The sequence below is a fragment of the Salvelinus fontinalis genome, chromosome 8 (assembly GCF_029448725.1).
Source record: "Salvelinus fontinalis isolate EN_2023a chromosome 8, ASM2944872v1, whole genome shotgun sequence".
NCBI classification, from domain to species: Eukaryota; Metazoa; Chordata; class Actinopteri; order Salmoniformes; family Salmonidae; genus Salvelinus; species Salvelinus fontinalis.
Window position 1 is genome coordinate 4,364,995 of NC_074672.1, and position 25,161 is coordinate 4,390,155.

A 25,161-nucleotide genomic window follows, 5' to 3' on the forward strand; every position below is an offset into this window, starting at 1 on the left:
GAAGTCATTTGACAGCACTTTCCCTGACCAAGAAGAAGAATGCAAGATGTGTATGCTCGCTTCAACGCTCTGCCTATATATGGTCACGCCACCTATGACCCGAAACACACTTCATTCGTCTTCCTCTGGGTGTCAAGAGGACGTCAGAGGAGAATTTTTTTGTTTATCTTGTACTGACGTGAAATAAGACCTATTTCTTTGGCGTGACCGACAACTTCCGGTTCTCTGAATCGCGCGATTTGGAGGTGCGATTGTCTACTGTTTTGCTGCCGTTACGGATGAAAACTATCTCCGTCTCGAAGTTTGTTTGATACATGTGACCATATCATCCTAATGTATGTTTTTCCAATATAGTTTAATCAGATTATTTGAATTTTTTCGGGAGTTTTGCCGTGTTCCGTTCTGTGACTTTTTTTACTTTGGCCAGTCGACCAGTACATATGCTAAATGAAGAGGGAAAGTTGCCATTATGAATGGATTGAACGACTCATCAGGACTAAGGACACCTTGATCAACATTCTGATGAAAGATCAGCAATAGTAAGACCCAATTTACGATGTTATTTCATATATCTGTCGTGCATGTGAACTGGTCGTGGGCGCCCAGCTGGTTCTGGCTGGCGTGGCTATGCTAATTTAGCGCTACATTTTGTTTTCGCTATAAAACATTTAATAAATCTGAAATATTGTTTGGATTCACCAGATGTTGGGCTTTCAATATCTGTACGCTGTGTATTTTTTCTGAAATGTTTTAAGATAAGTAATTAGTTATATGACGTTGGTCTCTGTAATTGTTCTGGCTGCGTCGGCACTATTTCAGATTGCAGCTGCAATGTAGAACTGAGATTTATACCTGAAAAATGCACATTTTTTCCAAAAAAACTATGCTATACCATAAATATGTTATCAGACTGTCATCTTATGAAGTTGTTTCTTGGTTAGTGGCTATATATATTTTTATTTAGTCGAATTAGTGATAGCTACTGACGCAGGAAAAAACTGTTGGAGTAAAAAAATTGTGTCTTTTGCTAACGTGTTTAGCTAATAGATTTACATATTGTGTCTTCCCTGTAAAACATTATAAAAATCTGAAATGGTGGCTTTATTCACAGGATCTGTATCTTTCATTAGGTGTCTTGGACTTGTGATTTAATGATATTTAGATGCTACTATTTAATTGTGACGCTATGCTAGCGATGCTAATCAGTGTGGGGGGGGTGGGGGGTGCTCCCGGACCCGGGGTAGGTGCTCGGTAGAGGTTAACCCACTGTTCCTAGGCCGTCATTGAAAATAAGAATTTGTTCATAACTGACTTGTCATTTTAAAAATGTTACCTTTTATTTAACTAGGCATCTACATTTCCCCCTGGGAATTAACATAGTTCAGTTCCATTCAATTTATCCACGCTCACCTTGAGATGCGGTACGGGCTCCTGATGCTGTGGGGGTGGAGCCTGGTGGTGGAGTTGATGCTGTTGCCGATTAAGGTGGTGTTGCTGCATCTGCTCCTTCCCAGTTATCTCCATGAACATGTCGTCTCTCCTCCCTCTCCCTCGGCCTGCGCCACCACCACGGCCCCGTTTAACCTCAATTCCTCCTCCATACCCACTTCCTGCTTCGGTTCCTCCTCCCATTTCACCTCCAATCATTCCGCGGGGTTCGTGCTGCTCGGGCTGCGGGCGAATGCGAGGCCTACCCCTGGGCCTTGGAGGCCCTGCTCTCTTTGGCTTGGTGGGCTTACGGCCCCTCTTCTTGGGCCCGTCCTGCGGCAGGAGCTGGGGAGGGGGGCAGAGGGAGGGGTAGCCGGAGGAGTGGTAGAAGTCGAGGTCGCCCATAAGGGGGCTGAGCGTGCCTCCTCCTCCGGCCCCACCTCCTGTCTTACGGCAGCTGGAGACCAGGTCAGGGAGGTGGTCAGGGAGCCGGCGGCTGTTCAGACGGATGTCCGCCGGCTGGTTGTCCTTGTCCTCATCATCCTCAAACTCGTACTCCTGCGCGTAGCTCTTTTTGGGCAGTGTGTTGGGGTCTCGACGCTCCTTGAGCAGGTGGAACGAGCTCGATTTGAGGAGCTTCTTGGGGCGCGACGAGCAGAAGATGGGCGAGGTGAGGCCTCCAGGGCCGGCACCAGTGCCGCCGGTGCACCCGCCTGGACTAGAGGACTGGATCAGGCCCAGCTGCGCCGTGTTAACAGTGGAGGGCAGCTCATGGGTCTTGAGAGAGTCCAGGTCCAGGGTGCGGTTGCCGGACTCGGAAAGCCTGTGGCAGTACTGCCCATAGCCCTGGTCGCCCAGCATTTCATACCCGGCTCCTCCACTTCCCCCTCCTGAATTATCCTTCATGGGCTCCTCATGGCCCCCTCCTGGTCCCTCCTGGTTCATCTCCTCCTGCACTGGGCCAGCGCCTCCGGCACAGCTCGACTTGGAGAAGTCGTCTGAGCAGAACATGTCCTCCATGCCGGGGAAGAAGGAGCGGTCCTCGTCCTGCAGGAGCGAGTCCGGGAAGCAGATAGAGGTGAGTGTGACAAAGCGGTTCTGGCTCTGGCCACAGCTTTTCTCCACAGGGCTGACCGTGTCGAATGGGTGCTGCTCGGTGCGCTGATGCTGGTCTATTTGGACCTGCTGGCCTGGGGTGAGCTGGGACGGGTGGGACTGGGACTCCTGTTGCTGGGAATGGGTGGAGGGAAGGGGCTGGGGGTGAGCGTGGCCATGGGAGTGGGGGTGGTGCCCCGAGTGGCTTTGCTGGTGGTGGGAGTTGGGATGTTGATGGTGTTGGGGGAGGTGGTGCACGTGCAAGGGGGCGGATAAGCCCATGTCGGGCTCAGAGAGGAACGAGTGGAGCTCCGAGGCGGAGTGTTGAGGGTGATGGGACGAGAGCCTCTGCTGCTCTTGCTGCTGCTGCCTGTGGCGCTCTCCGCTCCCTCCACCTCTTCCTCCTGCACCACCACCACCTCCTCCTCCTCTCCTCTCCTCCACTCCCCCTCCGTCCGCACTGGAGGTCTGGGAGAGTGAGCGCTCAAGCATGTCCAGGGAGGACGCCACCGAGCTCTGCTGTCGCTGCTTGGACTGGCTCTGGTCTTGCCGAGGAGGTCCGTGGTTGTAGTGAGCAGCTGCCGCTGCGACCTCCAAAGCCTGGGACTGGAGTTGTAGCTGAAGCTGGGAGGCCTGCTGGGTCTGGGACTGATGTTTGCCCGCGCCCATTCTCCCTCCGGCTCCATCCATCATAGCTTGTTGCTGGCTCACTGAATGCTGCTGCTGATGGGGCTCCATCTTGTTGCGAGTGGTGTGGGACAGCACTGACTGGAGCAGGTGGGGCGGCTGGTGGGACTGGTCCGTGGGGGAATCCATGAGGGAGGCCGAGGATTGAGAGTGCTGTTGCACCTCAGGGTTCTTGCGAGGGTACACCAGCTCGGAGCGCTCTTGTGGATTCTTCTGCAGCTCCATGTGAGCGTGGGACTGTAGGTGGCTGTGGGAGGCAGCGTGCTGCTGCTGCGTGTGGGAGGAGTGTTGGGTGCCCAGGGAGTGCTGGGAGTACGGATCGCTCCGGCCGTAGTGCACCACCGACCCCAGGGAGTCGTGGTGGTGTAGATGGGGGTGGCTTTGCTCGGCACCTCCTCCGCCACTCCTGCCACCGCCTTCACTGTCATTCCTCTGTTGTTGTTGATGTTTCTTGAGAGACATCTCCAGCTGGCTGTCTAGGCCCGTGACCGCGCCTCCAGATCCGGCACCGGAGGTGGCGCTATGGGTGCGGATGACGCTCTGGAGGTGGTACCTCTCCTCAGAGCTCTTGCCCAGCTCGTAGGACGACAGCCCCTTGCCGCCGTCCGTGGTAGAGGGGACAGGCTGCAGAGGTGCCTGTTGTTGGGCCGTCTGTTGAGGTTGTTGCTGCTGGGAGTGGTGATGGGACGCCTGGGGTGTGGGACTGGCCTGGGCTTGGAGAAGGTGCTGGATCAAAAAGTCATCATCATCGTCCACATCTTCTTGGGACCTCTGGGAGCCCACACCTAGCATGCGGCTGGAGTCGGACTTGGTCTTGTTGGCAGTGGGGTGGTAGGACTGGGACGGGGGACCTCTGGTGTCGGGGTAGCCCTGAGGGGAGGAGATGAAGGTGGGAGAGAGGACAGAGGAGATGTATTTGTTGGAGCCCGTTCCTCCCGGGGACTGGGTGGGGCAGGCAGTGGTGGGGGAGTGCAACCCTGGACGGATGATCCCAGAATTAGCCGACGGAGAGGGGCTAGACTCAGGGATATGGTAGGACCCTACTCTGGCACCACCTCCTCTCTCATTGGATATACTGCTCCCAGCTCCTCCTGAACCGGAGTTCCCGCTTCCTGCGGTGCTGCTACCACCGCCTCCTGAGGTTCCGCCCACCGCCGACCCGCTCGACTGTAAAAGAGCTGGGGAGTGGCCGGGGCCGTAACCTAGCGATGGACATCCCGCTCCGCCCAGAGAGGAGGGGACGGACCCATAGGCAGAGTCAGCCCCGTAGACCACATCAGCCGAGTACGACTGGCTTCGCCCTCCCAGGCTGCCGTAGCCTTTTCTTCCCCCGGCTGAGCTCAGGTCCTGGGCCTGAGGGGAGCTGAAGCCGCCATAGGACTGGGGTAGGTGGGAGGGAGGGGGCTGGCTGGGAGAGTATGACTGGTTCTGCTGTTGTGGCGGGGTTTGACCTGTGAGGGCGGCGGCGGGAGGTTTCACTGGGGGCACGGGTGAGCCGTAGCCTGAGAGGCTGTGTTTGGGTAAGGGCTGCTGGACAGATGTGGACGAGGTAGGGGGGGGTTGCTGCTGGGGAGCTGGAGCACTCTGAGGGGGAGGCTGCTGTCTAGACGGGGCCGAGCTGGAGCTGGAGGGGGGGAGTGAGTTGGAGGGGTGGGCTCCCGAGGCAGAGGAGGAAGAGGAGGTCGTCGAAGAGCTGGACGACGCAGAAGGGGGAGTGTGAGGGGTACGGGAGGAGGACGCCGAGCTGGTCGAGGAGTAGCCGTTGCTGGAGTTGCTCTTGGCGCCCTTTCCCGCTGCTGAAGATGAGGTGGAGATTGAGTAGGGGGGCTGGATGATGGGCCGGTACACTTGTTCGGTCCGGGAAGAGGCCTTATGGTCCGAGGGGCTCTGGTCACCCAGGGGGCTGCAAGAGAGGCCGGCCTGCCTGTGGTGGGCTATCTGCTGGTACCCAGCCCCGCCGCAGCTGAGGTAGTGCTGCAGGGAGTGGGCCGCTGAGGAGGAGAGCTGGGACTGGGACGGCGTGGGCCGCTGGTAGTGCTTGATCACGCTGTCCTGCCGGGGCACAGCCCTCTCCTGGATCGAGTTGGACTGGGCCTGAGCCTGGGCTGAGGAGAACACTGAGGCGTTGTACAACTGGGAGGACTGGTCCTGCAGCTGAGAGGACAGCAGGTTGAACTGGTGGGACTGTAGGTGCCGCGCTGATGAGGCCTGGGCCGACGAGGCGCCTGTGGGGTCCTGTCCGCCCCGGTAGGCTGTGGTGGCGCCCTGGGAGGGCAGGAGGCGGTCAAAGCCCAGGCTGGACTGAGAGGGACCCTTGATATGCAACAGAGGGTCGTGGGGGGAGAGGAGTCCGTTGGAGGTGGAGTTGAACGTGGGCGTGTCCTGGAGGGTGGGGAAGGAGCGGCTGGAGAAGGAGGCCGGGTGCTGATAGGCGGACAGGGCCGAGGAAGAGGTGAAGGAGCCCGAGCCGGGGAGGGGCCCGGAGATGAAGAGCTCAGCAGGGGCCGGGGTGTGTATCGCTGTCAGGGCCAGATGGAGACAAGACGACTATCATTCAAAATCCATCAACAGAAAAAACTGACAAGCATGACAAAATAATTGTACCCCTACCCCCCTCCCTTAACAAGTAAAAAGCTAAATAATCCAATATGCAAATGAAACAAACATAATCTCACCAATAATGCAGACATGCAAGAGGAATGACAATTTGATAGAACCTGTGAGGCGGTGGAAATGTCAAAGACTTTTGCCACCCCGTTTTGAATGTCAACACAGGGCTGGTCACATGCTCACCTGTCTGCCAGGACGGCGTGCGGAACTGGGAGAGGAGGGAGGAGGCGGAGGGGGGAGCCTGTGGACCTCGCTGGGACTCCAGAGCGGAGATCAGATTCATGACCGAAGCATCTGGACCAGAGGGGCTGGCATGGTGCAGGCCTGTTTCAAATAGTCCAGAGAGACCTGATGGGACAACAAATACAACCATGAGTAAACCGTGACGACCATGTCCCTTTTCACAGATTATGCAAACATAGCAATCTCTCTAAATACCCTATCTACGTGATTAAATGGCATAACTTTGATGAATAAGTCAAGGAGAGTCCATTACAACATAATACAATGATGTAGTCCTAACAGATGTTATCAATCTGATTTGGCCCTATATTTTACCAGGTAAAATACAGGTTTTTCCTGTACACACAAAAGGGGTTTCCATAGAAACTGCATTTTTCAGTGGCTGCAACTGTAGTGCCAGCAGCATGGCCAGTCATAACACCTGTACTGTGACGACACAATTAAAGGTGTGTGACATATCCCTCACCCAAACTCCGTCCTGCTCCCCAAGCCCCGCCTTGGCCAGAGCTGCCTGGGTGGTGATTGGTGGAATAGCCCTGCAGAGGATGGGGAGTGCCGTAGGTTTGTCGATGGAGAAGTTCCGACTCCGGGTGTGATGATCTGGAACTTCCATAGACGAGACTAGGGAGGAGAAGAGGTCCTTTATTCAACTGTTCAAGTCCAATTGCCTTCATTTTCATAAACCTTTGTCCAAAAGGTGACCTCCTGGAGACGCCATGAAATTTAAACAGATGAAAATCCTATGCAAGTAGGCCTACGATGTAAATACACTAAGACCATTGTTGAGCTTGAAGGCCATGACTAACTACCGCACTCTTCAGAAAACTGTAAGATCTTAGTTATTCAGATGCATTAGTCAACCTCGAGTGCATCTCCATCCTAATAAAATGATTACTGTAGCTCATCATTCTTCAAAATTGTAAGAAGTTAGAATATTAGAGTATGATTACTCAAAATCAACTCAGAATGAATACTAAAATATGATTACCATCTTAATGCCTGTTGTAGACTTCATTTACAATTGCTGTCCATGATATTTTACCAACACATGACTTTATGCATGGACCTACAATATGGAAGCCCAATAACACCACCCAAAAAAATGACTTGATACTATCTCAAAAATGTTATACCATCTCAAGGCCTACATACAGGATATGTTTCTTCATTAGTAGCATTGTGTGGTGTATTCCAAATATCCACATTGCAGAGATCAGTACAGCAATCAAACAAAAGCTGACCGAGCTTGCTTTATGCAGGGTTGCATCGTGTAGGTCTACAGTGCATTTGGAAAGTATTCAGAACCCTTGACTTTTTCCACATGTTGTTACATTACAGACTTATTCTAAAAAATTATTAAATACAATTTTTCCTCATCAATTTACACACAATACCCCATAATGACAAAGAAAACAACAGGTTTAGAAATGTTGGCAGAAATACCACATTTCCATAAGTATTCAGACCCTTTGCTATGAGAATCGAAATTGAGCTCTGGTACATCCTGTTTCCATGGATCATCCTTGAGATGTTTCTACAACTTGCTAAAAATAAAAAATAAACAATTTCACCTTCATTTAACTAGGCCAGTAAGTTAAGATCAAATTCTTATTTACAATGACGGCCTACCGGGGAACTGTGCGTTAACTGCCTTCAGGGGCAGAACAACATATTTTTACCTTGTCGGCTCGGGGATTCAATCCAGCAACCTTTTGGTTACTGGCGCAATGCTCCAACCACTAGGCTACCTTGGAGTCCACCTGTGGTAAATTCAATTGATTGGACATGATTTGGAAAGGCAAACCCCTTTCTATATAAAAGGTCCCACAGTTGACAGTGCATGTCAGAGCAAAAACCAAGCCATGAGGTTGAAGGAATTGTCCGTAGAGCTCCGGGACAGGATTGTGTCGAGGCACAGATCTGGGAAGGGTACCAAAACATTTCTGCAGCAATGAAGGTCCCTAAGAACACAGTGGCCTCCATCATTCTTAAATGGAAGAAGTTAGGAACCGCCAAGACTCTTCCAGTTCTATTGGCCAACGTGCAATCACTAGAAAACAAACTCGCTGATCTACAGTCGAGACTATCCTTCCAACGGGACATTAAAAACGGTAATAATTTATGTTTCACAGAGTCGTCGCAGAACAACGACACATGGCTGGTTTTTTTGTGTATCGCCAGGACAGAGTAGCTACGTCTGGTAAGATGTATTTGTCAATACCTGCTGGTGCGCGATGACTAATGTTAAAGAAGTCTCGAGGTATTGCTCGCCTGAGGTAGAGTACATCGTGATAAGCTGTACACCACACTATCTCTATTATTTGTAGCCGTCTATATACCACCACAAACAGACGCTGGCACTAAGACCGCACTCAACCAGCTATAAAAGACCTTAAGCAAACAAGAAAATGCTCAAAACAAATCTAGAAAATTTACTCCACACACAGACACGCATACAAAGCTCTCCCTCACCCTCCATTTGGCATATCTGACCATAATTCTATCCTCCTGATTCCTGCTTACAAGCAAAAACTAAAGCAGGAAGTACCAGTGACTCATTCAATACGAAAGTGGTCCGTGCACGCACGCACATATATATACACACACACACATATACATACACACACCAACCAGAAGCCATGGACTACAGGCAACATACGCACCGAGCTAAAGGCCACTTTCAAGGAGCAGGACACGAATCTGGACGCTTATAAGAAATCCTGCTATGCCCTCAGATGAACCATCAAACAGGAAAAGAGTCAATACAGGACTAAGATTGATTCCTACTACACCGGCTCTGGCGCTCGTTGGATGTGGCAGGGCTTGCAAACTATTACGGACTACAAAGGGAAACCCAGCCGAGAGCTGCCCTGTGACGCGAGCTTACTAGACGAGCTTAATTCCTTTTATGCTCGCATCAAGGCAACCAACACTGAAGCATGCATGAGAGCAACTGTTCCGGACGACTGTGTGATCACGGTCTCCGTAGCCGATGTGAGCGAGACCTTTAAACAGGTCAATATTCACAAGGTTGCAGGGCCAGACGGATTACCAGGGTGTGTACTCCCAGCATTCACAGACCAACTGGCAAGTGTCTTCACTGACATTTTCAACCTCTCCCTGACCGAGTCTGTACTACCCATGTTTCAAGCAGACCACCATAGTCCCTGTGCACAAGAATGCAAAGGCAACCTGCCTAAATGACTACTGCCCCATAGCACTTATGTTAGTAGCCATGAAGTACTTAGAAAGGGCTGGTCATGACTCACATCAACACAAACATCCTGGAAATCCTAGACCCACTCCAATTCGCATACCGTCCCAACAGATCCACAGATGACACAATCTCAAATCGCACTCCATACTGCCCTTTCACACCTGGACAAATGGAACACCTATGTGAGAATGCTGTTCATTGCCTACAGCTCAGCATTCAACACAAAGCTCATCATTAAGCTAAGGACCCTGGGACTAAACACCTCCCTCTGCAACTGGATCCTGGACTTCCTGATGGGCAGCCCCCCCCTGGTGTTGTTGCCTACCCTTACCACATCTGCCACGCTGATCCGCAACACCGGTTCCCCTCAGGGGTGTGTGCTCAGTCACCTCCTGCACTCCCTGTTCACCCACGACTTTGTGGCCAAGCATGCCTCCAACGCCATCATTAAGGTTGCTGATGACACAACAGTGGTAGGCCTGATCACCGACAACAACGAGACAGCCTATAGGGTGGAGGTCAGAGACCTGTTAGTGTGGTGCCAGGCCAACAACCTCTCCTTCAATGTGAGCAAGACAAAGGAGATGATCGTGGACTACAAGAAAAGGAGGGCCGAACAGGCCCCCAATAACGTCGACGGAGCTGAAGTGGAGCAGGTTGAGAGCTGCAAGTTCCTTGGTGTCCAATTCTCCAAAAAACGATCATGGTCCAAACACACAAAGACAGTCGTGAAGAGGGCACGACAAAACCTTTTCCCCCTCGGGAGACTTAAAAGATTTGGCATGGGTCCCCAGAGCCTCAAAAGGTTCTACAGCTGCACTATCGAGAGCATCCTGACCGATAGCGTCACCGCCTGCTATGGCAACTGCTCGGTATCTGACTGTAAGGTGCTAGAGGGTAGTGCGTACGGCCCAATACATCACTGGGGCCAAGCTTCCTGCCCTCCAGGACCTATATACCAGGCGGTGTCAGAGTAAGGCCCCAAGAAAATGTCAGAGTCCAATCACCCTAGTCATAGACTGTTATCTCTGCTACCGCACTGCAAGCAGTACCGGAGCGGCAAGACTAAGTCAAAAAGGCTCCTGAACAGCTTCTATCCCCAAGCTATAAGACAGCTGAACAATTAATCAGATGGCCACACGGACTATTTACATTGACCCCCCCCCCCCCTTTTGTTTTTACACTGCTGCTACCCGCTGTTTACAATCATCTACGCTTAGTCACTTTACCCCTACCTACATGTACAAATTACCTTGACTAAGCTGTACCCCCGCACAGTTACTCGGTACCGGTGCCCCCTGTATTTAGCCTCGTTACTTACGTAATTCTACTGTTACTAAGGAAATTAAAAATACTGTAAATATTTTATTAACTCCATTTCTTGAACTGCACTGTTGTTTAAGGGCTTGTAAGCATTTCATTGTATTCAGTGCATATGACAAATAACATTTGACTTTTATTTCAGTTTTTAATAAATTAGCAAAAATTTCTAAAAACCCATTTTTGCTTTGTCATTATGGGTTACTGTGTGTAGATTGAGGAAAAAATACAATTGAATCCACTTTAGAATAAGGCGGCAACGTACACTAACAAAGTTGCAGTTTTTACAGTAAAACGTACAGTAATTCCAAGTTTTATCTATTAACAATATGTTGTAGACTGCAGTGCATCTTGGTTCAACTAATGATTACAGTTTATAACAGTAAATGTTACGCAAACAAAATACAGGCACGATGATTTACAGCTAATACCGGTTAGTCCTAGGCCCATTGGATTATGGGTCTTTTTGGGTGAATTCTTGTAGAAGACCTCTACATTGAAGCAGCCATCAGGTGGGTTAAGTTATATTTTACGACGTTAAAAAAAACTACAGAATCACATAGCCTATTGTAAACAATTGGCCATTTGGGCACATCTCGCTTTCCACATGCCCGGGCAGTCTCGTGATGGAAGCAAACATCTGAAATTACGGTCAGTAGGCTACATGAAATTTGTTGAATTTTTATATAAAATGTTGCGTCGGGAGCCCGTGAATCGGTTTGAAAATGAAGACTCGCAGAGATACTTGACAGTCTAAAACTGTTATACTTAATAGCCTAGTCCATGCTGTGTTTCCCCAAATATTTTTTCTCTGTGAGAGCTAATAGTTAGCTGTGCCATCCCTTAGCTAAATATTGGAACGTTGTTTGAATCAAGATGGAATAGATTCTAGATGTATTTTCATTATGTCCGTTATGGCTTGACGGTTCGAATGTTTAATCAGTCTGTCGGCGAGCTAGCTGCATTAGAACTGACATTTGAGGTAAATTTAGGTGAACTATTCTCAGCCACAAACGTTAGCTTACTATTCTAAATTGAATTGTTGATATAACTTCTATTTTGGATTCTAGAAATAAATCAAGATTACTGCAGCTTGAGCTGAGACAGCTGATTTGTTTTTAGTTTTTTTAAATGATCCAGAATCAACCTTACAGTTAAAATGTTTCAGTGCAAATCGTGTATGCATGATTCTAATACAGTAGTATCACTCGTACAGCACATGAAACTTCACAGAAATGCACCCAATTGCTCATTTAATTGTGGCGTGCCCAAATGTTCCCGTCCATTCAGGCAATTTACTGCCTTTAAGTCTCACTTATACAGAGACCACAAGGGATATCAAAGGTCTGTGAAAAGTGCTCAATTTCAACCAGCAGAAGAAAGCAGTTCAGATGTTTACATTTGACTGAAAGCATTTCTCATTTGAAGGATAATTTGCAAGAAGGCAGAGAAATTGCCCTTTTATGGGATGTGAAAAAACATATGCTGTTAAATCTAAATTTGCATCTCATATATCCAGAACAAACAAAAACACCTTTGTCAAATATGCATATGAGACAGTGTTGGAAACACAAACTGAAAATGTTACCGAGACCCCTGGTGTCTACAGAGAATTACTTTTCCGAGGACCTAGAGGCGGCCCCTTGGACAGTGTTGATGAAGCTCGCTGTACAAAAAAAAATCTTACATGGTTTTATTTAAACCTTCAGGAAAAGTTATTGTTACCTGTGTCTGTCACTCAGTCTATTATTGAAGAATTTCAAGATATTCATGACCTTGGTCAAGCACATCTTTCAAGGAGAAGCTCAAGGAGAAGTTGGTTGTACTATTCTGACATTATACATTCTTAAATAAAAATGGTGATCCTAACTGGCATAAAACAGGACATTTTTACTAGGATTAAATGTCAGGAATTGTGAAAAACTGAGTTTAAATGTATTTGGCGTAGGGGTATGTAAATTTCCGACTTCAACTGTATGTGTGTGTATACACACACACACACACACACACAATCATTTCTTACCGAGCAGTGATGCCCAAAGATTACAGATTGCCTTTGCCGATCGCTCATCATCTTCATTCATCAGTGAGTCAATGGCTTGAATAGTCATTGACTCACTCACGCGTTGAAAATGAACGGGTTGGCGTCACATTCCGTGCCAGGCACACCTGTGAGCTCTGGAGCTCCACCCCTGACAGGCAGAGTCAACAAACAGTATTCCATTATATGTGTTGACTGAATATAAGCAAGTAGTGTCTGCTAAATAATCAAGTTAGATTTCTCCAGAAATAAATAATTCTAAAAAACAAACTGCTTATATTTACAAATTAGTGAGGATGTCTCACACCATGTTCAAGAATTGCCTTTTTCCTCAATCACTCTAGGTTAAATGAAAACAAAATCTCCAAAATATTGTTACGTTTTAAACAAAGCGATTATTATTAATTAATTTAACAAACTGTTAGAATTATACAAAAAGAACCTTCGATTTTCAGATATTCTCACAGATCCTAACAAAAAATGCACCTTAGATATTAATAGACTCCTCCAATCCTCTAAATGTAATTGTTGGTGGAGAGTCATTGAAAAAAAATATTTTTATATATACTGTTAAAAATGGTGTAGGTCGGGGCTCCCGGGTGACGCAGTGGTCTAGGGCACTGCATCGCAGTGCTAGCTGCGCCACCAGAGTCTCTGGGTTCGCGCCCAGGCCCTGTCGCAGCCGGCCACGACCGGGAGGTCCATGGGGCAACGCACAATTGGCATAGCGTCGTCCGGGTTAGGGAGGGTTTGGCCGGTAGGGATATCCTTGTCTCATCGCGCTCCAGCGACTCCTGTGGCGGGCCGGGCGCAGTGCGCGCTAACCAAGGGGGCCAGGTACACGGTGTTTCCTCCGACACATTGGTGCGGCTGGCTTCCGGGTTGGAGGCACGCTGTGTTAAGAAGCAGTGCGGCTTGGTTGGGTTGTGCTTCGGAGGACGCATGGCTTTCGACCTTTGTCTCTCTCGAGCCCGTACCGGAGTTGTAGCGATGAGACAAGATAGTAATTACTAGCGATTGGATACCATGAAAATTGGGGAGAAAAGGGGGTAAAATTTAAAAATAAAAAAATGGCGTAGGTCATTTATTTAAAGAGCATATTGAAGTTAGAAGCAAAAGCCTACAACTATTTTACTGCTCTGAGACAAGCACGACACAGGGATTCTTTAGCTAAATAGCCCAGTACTGTACTGCCGGACATCACATTGTACAGCGCCATATTTTCCTTTCCATCCTAACAGAAACCCAGAAGGTTTTTAGTTTTTCATAGAATAGAAACACCATAATATTAATCAAATGACACACCTACTCATTCCAGGATTTTTCTTTATTTTTACTATTTTCTACATTGTAGAATAATATTGACGACATCACAACTACGAAATAACACATATGGAATCAGTTAAGAACAAATTCCTATTTACAAGGACAGCCTACTCCTTCCTCCCCAACAGGAAACCCTGGTCTCCCGCAATCTGTAGTACAGACATGGCCTGCTCTCCCTTATGTAAGGAATTAGGCACTTTCCCATGTTAACTACAGTATGTATCGTAGACTGCACAGTAGCCCAATAAACAATGAAACACATTTCGTGAATAAAATGTTACAATTGTAAAATAATCAGTTGGTCACCGGTTAAACTGATTATACATTGAATTTAGTCTTTGAGATGCTCAAACAAGTATGTTTATCTGTGGTTGTTCTTCAACAAAAACACAACAGGCAAATGCATATGCAGTCCCAATGTCTAAATAGTGATGGTAGGAATATTTCAAACTGCAGTAGGATGGTTCTCGCAGGTGAGATAATCAGCCCATGCTTGGTACCTTAGATACCGATAACGTGATAGGCAGACGTGATCAGCAGAGAAAGTACACAAGTTTTGATTGGTTTACAGTTTATTACTCAGCTGCGTTTTCCTGTCCAGCAAGCAAAAATAAAAGTATTTTGAAAAGAATTGACATTGCCAAAAAACAGAAATGTGTTTAGAAGGAATAAATATTAACAATATGTAAAAACCAGCTTCTCGAGAGATTGATCCTCTCAAAAACTAAGTCAGACAGCTAGCTGAAGGGTTGGGCTGTATCCAGATTTTCATAGTCCTACCATCCTTCTCTCATCCCGGGATTTATAGTATTACCGGCACAGTACACAAGAGGGCGCAAAAAAACCAACACAAACGCCATTGGGTGTCTATTACACAGAATACTAACAAAATCTGCACAAGTAATAGCGAATATCAATGGGAGCTGCTAGCAAAATATGCTAATGAGCACAAACAAAAATAGACTAATTGCAAAGACAGGCAATCCAGCTCAAAGTTATACATGTGTAGGTAGGAGCTACCGAATGTCATTGTTGGCGAGTTTGGATATTGACAAGCGAATGTGAATGAGAGACAGTGTGCAAATTAACTAAGTTGACACATGCTTGTCTGAAGGAAAAACTGTACTGGCGCTAAAGCAGCATGTGTCCGTGTGGAGTCTGGTGTCGCTAGGGCAACGGGCCTGCCTGCTGGCCAAGAACACAGAGGAGAAAAATGCAAGGAAATCAAGCAGAGGCAGCTGTTCAGATGTCAAAGCACTTTGGATGAGTTCTCAAACACAGCAAGAAGCAAACACTATATGATGCCCCGTCACCTTATTAATTCAGCCACTTGCTTAGATATCTGAGGGGTCGCGTCAACACAGAACTCTACATTTTTTCACGCTATAAATAATTATGAAATGCATTAGAAATATCATGATGCATTTTTTAAACGGAGATCGGAAATTCTTCTTGTAATTTCTTCTCAGCATCAGACTAATTTTGTGCTTTAGTTGTAATTCTCCACTGGGATTAGAATTCACAAAAGGCCATTCTATCCAGGTTCCCTTGGAGAGTTCATCAATGAGCTTGATGCCTTGATAAGCTCCTTTCCTGAGGACGGCTCACCTCTCACAGTTCTGGGTGACTTTAACCTCCCCATGTCTACCTTTGACTCATTCCTCTCCGCCTCCTTCTTTCCACTCCTCTCCTCTTTTGACCTCACCCTCTCACCTTCCCCCCCTACTCACAAGGCAGGCAATACGCTTGACCTCATCTTTACTAGATGCTGTTCTTCCACTAACCTCATTGCAACTCCCCTCCAAGTCTCCGACCACTACCTTGTATCCTTTTCCCTCTCGCTCTCATCCAACACTTCCCACACTGCCCCTACTCGGATGGTATCGCGCCGTCCCAACCTTCGCTCTCTCTCCCCCGCTACTCTCTCCTCTTCCATCCTATCATCTCTTCCCTCTGCCCAAACCTTCTCCAACCTATCTCCTGATTCTGCCTCCTCAACCCTCCTCTCCTCCCTTTCTGCATCCTTTGACTCTCTATGTCCCCTATCCTCCAGGCCAGCTCGGTCCTCCCCTCCCGCTCCGTGGCTCGACGACTCATTGCGAGCTCACAGAACAGGGCTCCGGGCAGCCGAGCGGAAATGGAGGAAAACTCGCCTCCCTGCGGACCTGGCATCCTTTCACTCCCTCCTCTCTACATTTTCCTCTTCTGTCTCTGCTGCTAAAGCCACTTTCTACCACTCTAAATTCCAAGCATCTGCCTCTAACCCTAGGAAGCTCTTTGCCACCTTCTCCTCCCTCCTGAATCCTCCTCCCCCCCCCCCCCCTCCTCCCTCTCTGCAGACGACTTCGTCAACCATTTTGAAAAGAAGGTCGAAGACATCCGATCCTCGTTTGCTAAGTCAAACGACACCGCTGGTTCTGCTCACACTGCCCTACCCTGTGCTTTGACCTCTTTCTCTCCTCTCTCTCCAGATGAAATCTCGCGTCTTGTGACGGCCGGCCGCCCAACAACCTGCCCGCTTGACCCTATCCCCTCCTCTCTTCTCCAGACCATTTCCGGAGACCTTCTCCCTTACCTCACCTCGCTCATCAACTCATCCCTGACCGCTGGCTACGTCCCTTCCGTCTTCAAGAGAGCGAGAGTTGCACCCCTTCTGAAAAAACCTACACTCGATCCCTCCGATGTCAACAACTACAGACCAGTATCCCTTCTTTCTTTTCTCTCCAAAACTCTTGAACGTGCCGTCCTTGGCCAGCTCTCCTGCTATCTCTCTCAGAATGACCTTCTTGATCCAAATCAGTCAGGTTTCAAGACCAGTCACTCAACTGAGACTGCTCTTCTCTGTATCACGGAGGCGCTCCGCACTGCTAAAGCTAACTCTCTTTCCTCTGCTCTCATCCTTCTAGACCTATCGGCTGCCTTCGATACTGTGAACCATCAGATCCTCCTCTCCACCCTCTCCGAGTTGGGCATCTCCGGCGCGGCCCACGCTTGGATTGCGTCCTACCTGACAGGTCGCTCCTACCAGGTGGCGTGGCGAGAATCTGTCTCCTCACCACGCGCTCTCACCACTGGTGTCCCCCAGGGCTCTGTTCTAGGCCCTCTCCTATTCTCGCTATACACCAAGTCACTTGGCTCTGTCATAACCTCACATGGTCTCTCCTATCATTGCTATGCAGACGACACACAACTAATCTTCTCCTTTCCCCCTTCTGATGACCAGGTGGCGAATCGCATCTCTGCATGTCTGGCAGACATATCAGTGTGGATGACGGATCACCACCTCAAGCTGAACCTCGGCAAGACGGAGCTGCTCTTCCTCCCGGGGAAGGACTGCCCGTTCCATGATCTCGCCATCACGGTTGACAACTCCATTGTGTCCTCCTCCCAGAGCGCTAAGAACCTTGGCGTGATCCTGGACAACACCCTGTCGTTCTCAACTAACATCAAGGCGGTGGCCCGTTCCTGTAGGTTCATGCTCTACAACATCCGCAGAGTACGACCCTGCCTCACACAGGAAGCGGCGCAGGTCCTAATCCAGGCACTTGTCATCTCCCGTCTGGATTACTGCAACTCGCTGTTGGCTGGGCTCCCTGCCTGTGCCATCAAACCCCTACAACTCATCCAGAACGCCGCAGCCCGTCTGGTGTTCAACCTTCCCAAGTTCTCTCACGTCACCCCGCTCCTCCGCTCTCTCCACTGGCTTCCAGTTGAAGCTCGCATCCGCTACAAGACCATGGTGCTTGCCTACGGAGCTGTGAGGGGAACGGCACCTCAGTACCTTCAGGCTCTGATCAGGCCCTACACCCAAACAAGGGCACTGCGTTCATCCACCTCTGGCCTGCTCGCCTCCCTACCACTGAGGAAGTACAGTTCCCGCTCAGCCCAGTCAAAACTGTTCGCTGCTCTGGCACCCCAATGGTGGAACAAACTCCCTCACGACGCCAGGACAGCGGAGTCAATCACCACCTTCCGGAGACACCTGAAACCCCACCTCTTTAAGGAATACCTAGGATAGGATAAAGCAATCCTTCTGCCCCCCCCCCCCCTTAAAAGATCTAGATGCACTATTGTAAAGTGGCTGCTCCACTGGATGTCATTAGGTGAATGCACCAATTTGTAAGTCGCTCTGGATAAGAGCGTCTGCTAAATGACTTAAATGTAATGTAAATGTACTATCAGCAGACAGCACTCTGACTGATGTGGAGCTACTGTTCTCCATCATTCTATCAGCAGACAGCGCTCTGACTGACATGGAGCTACTGTTCTCCATCATTCTATCAGCAGACAGCACTCTGACTGATGTGGAGCTACTGTTCTCCATCATTCTATCAGCAGACAGCGCTCTGACTGATGTGGAGCTACTGTTCTCCATCATTCTATCAGCAGACAGCACTCTGACTGACGTGGAGCTACTGTTCTCCATCATTCTATCAGCAGACAGTTCTCTGACTGATATATAGCTACTTTTCTCTGGTACTTTTCTTGGTGTAGCCAGCCTACTTTTCTCCAGTGGATTTAAAGACAAACTTTAAGCAAATCAGTAGGAAATGTAGCTGGCTACATTCTTTCTTTTATAAACATTGGAAACATGATGGCCATGCATAGTTTTTGCAAAAATGACATTTTTCATTGTAAGCTAATTTTCTGGTGTGGCTGCCAGCCAAATAGCGTTGCACTTCTGTTGCTATCTGATGAGAATGACATTTTCTGCCTAATGTGTTGCACTAATGTATTTTCTGTGAAGTAAAACTGCAGTGCACGTCCCTGATCGTTCTTTTTAAGCAACAAAAAAAACTCTTGACTTTCAATATAAAACTCGACCCCTGTCAATACACAGCTGGACTCCGGCTTTCTCTCGTTGCGTTATTTACAAATAAACACGTGACTGGCTCTGTGGAACTACAGTGAGCTTCATAGTGTAATGACCCTGGGTTTATAACCGCGGATATCGACTCTGCCGCTGAGCATACTTTTGCGGCACAGTCGATAGCGCGCTGGACTTCGGGCTAGCAGGCAGGGTTCGAGGCCTGCTTCCTGCCTGTTTCATTACATTGGTGTCAGAAGTGATCGGACCTTGCATCCACGACAGTGCGTGTGCTTGGCCGGTGAGCGCGTTCCTGTAAGACGTAGAGTCGCAAGCTAGCGCGAGGACGCGCTCTTTGAAAGGAGGGAGTAGTGTAACGACCCTGGGTTTATAAGCGCGGATATCGACTCTGCCGCTTGAACATGCTTTTGCTGCACAGTCGATAGCGCGCCGGACCTCGGGCTAGAAGGTCGAGGGTTCGAGACCTGCTCCCTGCCTGTTTCATTACAATACTGTAAAATAATGTGACATGAACAACTCACTCTGCCTTATCTCCTAACGTATTGCACAAGTTGGCGGCAGGTATTTACTTAAAAAGTAACTACAAATATTTACATTTATTTTAAAACTTCAATTAAATAGTTAACTGTATTGTCAGTATTGAAAAACCATGCCATGTCTATTTCTAAATAACCCAGTATATGGTATATTCGGTATACCGCCCAAGCCTACTAAATAGCCATGATCCGACCATGTACCATGCTAGCTTTTGTCATTAGCTAGGTAGCCTACTAGCTAGCAAACCAAATCATATCATGGTAGATATGGCATGATGGCAATATGTTGAAAACACTGATAAGAAAAATCTAAATAAAGACTTAGCTACCTAATGTATTTGATATGCTATCAAGACTGGGTGTAATGCATTTTAACTTAATTATGCACAACAACCTAGAGTTGTGGTGCTATTTTAGAAGCCAATTTGTATCTATCAATCATTATCGTTCTTCACAGCACGAGAGCTGGCAACATTCGACCACTGCCACCTCGCGCTAAATCCCTGACAAGCAAACAATTTACATTGTAACAACTTTGCTACATCACAGGCGGACGCATCTCAGTTAATATGTGAAACTAACGTATCATGCAATGTCACAGGAGGAAAAACTAGAAAGATAGAAACTGGGCATTGTAATAGCAGTTTCTTGCAAATGCAATAGTCTCGTGTACATTTACCTATGAATGAAATACGGGCTGTTTTCACAGTCAATGTGTCAAACTATTCTAAAAGGATATACTACTATAATTATTCTAATGGTCCAGACATTTGCTCCACCCCCCTTTACTCTCATTCCCTCCCCCTCTGTCTACCTAAAACCATGCTTTGAGTCTGTCAATCGCATTCTATACATTTTGAAGAGTCCTACAAGCTAGTCCCACCACCCCCACACGGCTTGCTCCATTCCCTTTATAATACTGGTAACAACGCGATGCTGCCTGCAGGCAGGTTACAGATCGATGTCAATGTACCAAATGAACGACCATTTGATTACATACACGCAAAGAGAATGCAATATATTAGCTTGTGTGCAAACATTATCAGGACTATATCAAATGCTTACCTTGCTTTGGCTGATCTCTCATAACTCCATCCGGCTCCTGCGCCCAAATCACCGAACCCTGTTCCCGGGTAATTTCTATCCATTTTTCATTTATGAGAAATTAGTTACAAGGACGAAAACTCGGAGTATTAGGAATTTTCACAGAATTGGGGTATCAGTCTTCCCCGTGATCGATTTTAGACTATTTTCCCCGTTTCATTAGAAAATCATCGGGATTGGAAAACAGTATATTGAAAGAGAAATGGAGGGGAGGAGAAAACTGGACAAAAAAGAGGGGTCAGGGGATGTACTCCAACCACCTCCAAAAATCAGTCTCTCCTTTCCTACACTTTCCTCTAAAAATAATTTACACAACTGCCAAATTGCAACGACGCTATACACGATCATGATAAATTATCGATAAATTGCAGAGAAACATTCATGCCGTACACCATCCCCTTTATTGCTAGAGCAAATGCATTGTTCCGCGACTGAAAACATTTAACATCGATATCTCACGACTGTTCCAAATTGTATCAAACGATAAATGATCATAGAAGAGTTATTGTGATTTATTTAGCATGCAAAATGCCTTCCCATCCTGAAATCGTTGTGGGCTAGCAGATGCTACTAGTTAATAGCTAGCTAGCCCTGTCGACGCATCAAAATAAAACTGGGTTGCTATTTATATAGCCTTCTACCATTCCTTCTCCTTTTTTACATTACAAAATAACGATTACGACGATATCGCGACATCTGGAAACCATAATCTAAATTCCGAAAATCGATGAAGACGGAAAGTAGGCCTCGTTCTTTATATTTTTAGTCTTTTTCCTCGGAAGACGCCATTTTTGAAGGCGGCTGGCTCTCTATCCTTTCTCCCTCCCCTCACTCACGTCGCTCAAACACACGCGCACTGGGTCTGTTGTGTCCTCCATTCACCGGTTCTCACGGGTCGTCACTAGTTACCACAGCGACAAAGTCATAACCCCCGCCTATTTCTTACTTTTCTCTTCTTAAAATCGGATTTTCAACCTAACCTCAACCACACTGCTAACCTTATGCCAAACCTTAAATTAAGACCGAAAAGCAAATTTTTGTTTTCATGATTCTTTACGATATATCCAATTTTGACTTTGTAGCTGTAGGAACTAGTGGAGACCGTTCTCATGAGAAGGGGAGGGGCTATACCAGTAGGGGCTGGATCCTCTGATGTTACATCCAGTATAGCATCCAGCTCAGAGTGACAACATCCTGCATAGCATCCGGCTGAGTTTTACATACAGCATGTAACTATGAACTGAGATACCTACTGCAGCCCTCATCCTCGACCCGTTCTGCCAGTCACATTCTGTTAAAGTTCGCCAAAGCACACACACCCCTGGGTCGCTCATCTTTTCAGTTCGCTGCCGCTAGCGACTGGAACGAGCTGCAACAAACACTCAAACTGGAGTTTTATCTCAATCTCTTCATTCAAACTCAATCATGGACACTCTTATTGACAGTTGTGGCTGCTTTGTGTGATGTATCGTTGTCTCTCCCTTCTTGCCCTTTGTGCTGTTGTCTGTGCCCAATAATATTTGTACCATGTTTTGTGCAGCTACCATGTTGTGCTGCTACAATGCTATGTTGTTGTCTTAGGTCTCTGTGTAGTGTTGTGGTGTCTCTCGCGTGATGTGTGTTTCGTCCTATATTTTTATTTTATTTTTAATCCCAGCCCCGTCCCCGCAGGAAGCATTTTGCCTCTTGTTAAGCCGTCATTGTAAAATAGGATTTGCTCTTAACTGACCTGCTTAGTTAAATAAAGGTTTTTAAAAAAACTATTTAAAAAACTGGATGTAACACTTCAAAATAAGAATCCCCCTACATGTCATGCTAAAATGAAAAATAACAGTCCCCCAACTTCTCATGACAAAATAAATCATGCGATTTCGATTTCAAAATGAAAGTCCCTCTATTTGTCACGCTAAAATAAATCCCGAAACTCCCATTTCACACTAAAAGTCTCTCAATTTGTCATTCAAATATAAAAGTTCTGCGATTTCCAATTTCAAAATAAGAGTCAAATAAAATGTAATTTGTCACATGTGCCGAAAACAACAGGTGTAGACCTTACAGAGAAATGCTTACTTATAAGCCCTTAGCCAACAATGCAGTTCAGAAAAATACCTACAAAAAGTAAGAAATAATTAAAGAGCAGCAGTAAAATAACAATAGTGAGGCTATATCCTGGGTGTACCCTACAGCGTCAATGTGCGGGGGCACCGGTGTCAATGTAAAATGTACATGTAGGTAGAGTTATTAAAGTGACTACGCATAGATAATAACAGAGAGTAGCAGGAGCGTAAAGGGGGGGGGGGGGGCAATGCAAATAGTCTGGGTAGCCATTTCATTAGATGTTCAGGAGTTTTATGGCTTGGGGGTAGAAGCTGCTTTGTAGCCTCTTGAACCTAGACTTGGCACTCCAGTACCACTCGCCATGCGGTAGATGGCTGGAGTCTGAATATTTTTAGGGCCTTCCTCTGACACTGCCTGGTATAGAGGTTGTGGATGGCAGGAAGCTTGGCACCGGTGATTTCCCAAGCCAAAATTACTTTAAATAATTCTGGGAAAAAAAGAAAAGCGGTGTGCGCGTGCATATGTATTCACCCCCTTTGCTATGAAGCCCCTAATTAAGATCTGGTGCAAGCAATTACCTTCAGAGGTCACATAATTAGTTAAATAAAGTCCACCTGTGTGCAATCGAAGTGTCACATGATCTCAGTATATATACACCTGTTCTGAAAGGCCTCACAGTCTGCAACACCACTAAGCAAGTGGCACCATGAAGACCAAGGAGCTCTTCAAACAGATCAGGGACAAAGTTGTTGAGAAATACAGATTAGGGTTGGGTTATAAAAATATATATAAAAAACTTTGAACGTCCCTCAGAGCACCATTAAATTAAATCCATTATTAAAAACATTGAAAGAATATGGCACCACAACAAACCTGCCAAGAGAGGGCCGCCCACCAAAACTCACAGACCAGGCAAGGAGGGCATTAATCAGAGAGGCAACAAAGAGATCAAAGATAAAAAATAAGCAAACACAGTTGGTGTTCGCCAAAAGGCATGTTGTTGACTCCCAAAACATATGGAACAAGGTACTCTGGTCAGATGAGACTAAAATTGCGCTTTTTGGTCATCAAGGAAAACACTATGTCTGGTGCAAACCCAACAAGTCTCATCAACCCAAGAACACCATCCCCACAGTGAAGCATGGTGGTGGCAGCATCATGCTCTGGGGATGTTTTTCATCAGCAGGGACTGGGAAACTGGTCAGAATTGAAGGAATAATGGATGGCGCTAAATACAGGGAAATTATTGAGGGAAACCTGTTTCAGTCTTCCAGAGATTTGAGACTGGGATGTAGATTCACCTTCCAGCAGGACAATGACCCTAAGCATACTGCTAAAGCAACACTCAAGTGGTTTAAGGGGAAACATTTAAATGTCTTGGAATAGCCTAGTCAAAGCCTAGACCTCAATCTAATTGAGAATCTGTGGTATGACTTAAAGATCGCTGTACACCAGCGGAACCCATCCAACTTGAAGGAGCTGGAGCAGTTTTGCCTTGAAGAATGGGCAAAAATCCCAGTGGCTAGATGGGCCAAGGTTATAGAGACATACCCCAAAAATACTGGTTCAGTCTGCCTATCCTACAGTAACTGCCATTGGTAATAGAACAGTGACTATGTGTGTATGTGCTCACAGAAACATGTATGGAGCCAACATATGGAGACTTGCAGACTGACAGACGGGCTTGATACTGATGTCTCTAAATGGCACTGGGCATTACAATTTTACTTGAAACAACTTATACTTATAATGTATTTTCTTTTCATTATTGAATTGAATGGTATCAGTCAATATGGGGTGTGAGTGAGAACCCTGTTTTTTCTGCAACACGATCAGGGAACTCCTGTGGTACAGTACCTTAAAAGTATTCATACCCCTTGACTTACACCACATTTTGTTTTACAGCCTGATTTCAAAATGGATTAAATTGACACAATATCCCATAATGACAAATGTATTGAAAATTAAAACAGAAATCTTATTTACATATGTATTCACACCCCTGAGTCAATACTTTGTAGAAGCACCTTTGGCAGCGACTACAGGTGTGAGTCTTTCAGGGTAAGTCTCGTAGAGCTTTCCACACCTAGAGTGTGCAACATTATTCTTTTCAGAATTCTTTAAGCTCTGTCAAGTTGGTTGTTCATTGCTAGTCAACCATTTTCAAATTTAATTCAAACCTGGAACTCGGCCACTCAGGAACATTTACTGTCTTTGGTAAGCAACTCCAGTGTAGATTTGGCTTTGTGTTTTAGCTTATTGTCCTGCTGAAAGATGAATTAAATTCCCAGTGTTTGGTGGAAAGCAGACTGAACCAGGTTTTCCTCTAGGATTTTGCCTGTACTTAGCTCCATTCCATGTATTTTTTATCTTGAAAAACTCCCCAGTCCTTAATGATTACAAGCATACCCATAACATGATGCAGCCACCACTATGCTTGAAAATATGAAGAGTGATACTCAGTAATGTGTTGTATTGGATTTTCCACAAACATAACACTTTGTGTTCAGGACAAAAAGTAAATTGGTTTGCCATATTTTTTTGCAGTATTACTTTAGTGCCTTGTTGCAAACAGGATGCATGTTTTGGAATATTTTGATTCTGTACAGGCTACCGTTTCACTCTGTCTGAGATCCTTTTTATGTCTCTATTTTGGTTTGGTCAGGGT

The 25,161-nt window shown here is 46.8% G+C and overlaps 1 protein-coding gene across 1 annotated transcript in view; it reads right to left on the minus strand.

The window, feature by feature from the left end:
- Positions 1-21,292, minus strand: part of LOC129860393 (proline-rich protein 12-like) — a 52,605-nt gene extending 31,313 nt beyond the window's left edge. The window contains exons 1-4 of the mRNA XM_055930762.1: positions 20,397-21,292; positions 6,530-6,684; positions 6,004-6,168; positions 1,411-5,729 (exon numbers count right to left, since the gene is read on the minus strand). Coding sequence (XP_055786737.1) covers positions 1,411-5,729; positions 6,004-6,168; positions 6,530-6,684; positions 20,397-20,479 — 4,722 coding nt within the window. The 5' untranslated portion in view covers positions 20,480-21,292. The remainder of the gene's footprint in view (positions 1-1,410; positions 5,730-6,003; positions 6,169-6,529; positions 6,685-20,396) is intronic.
- Positions 21,293-25,161: the final 3,869 nt, after the last annotated feature.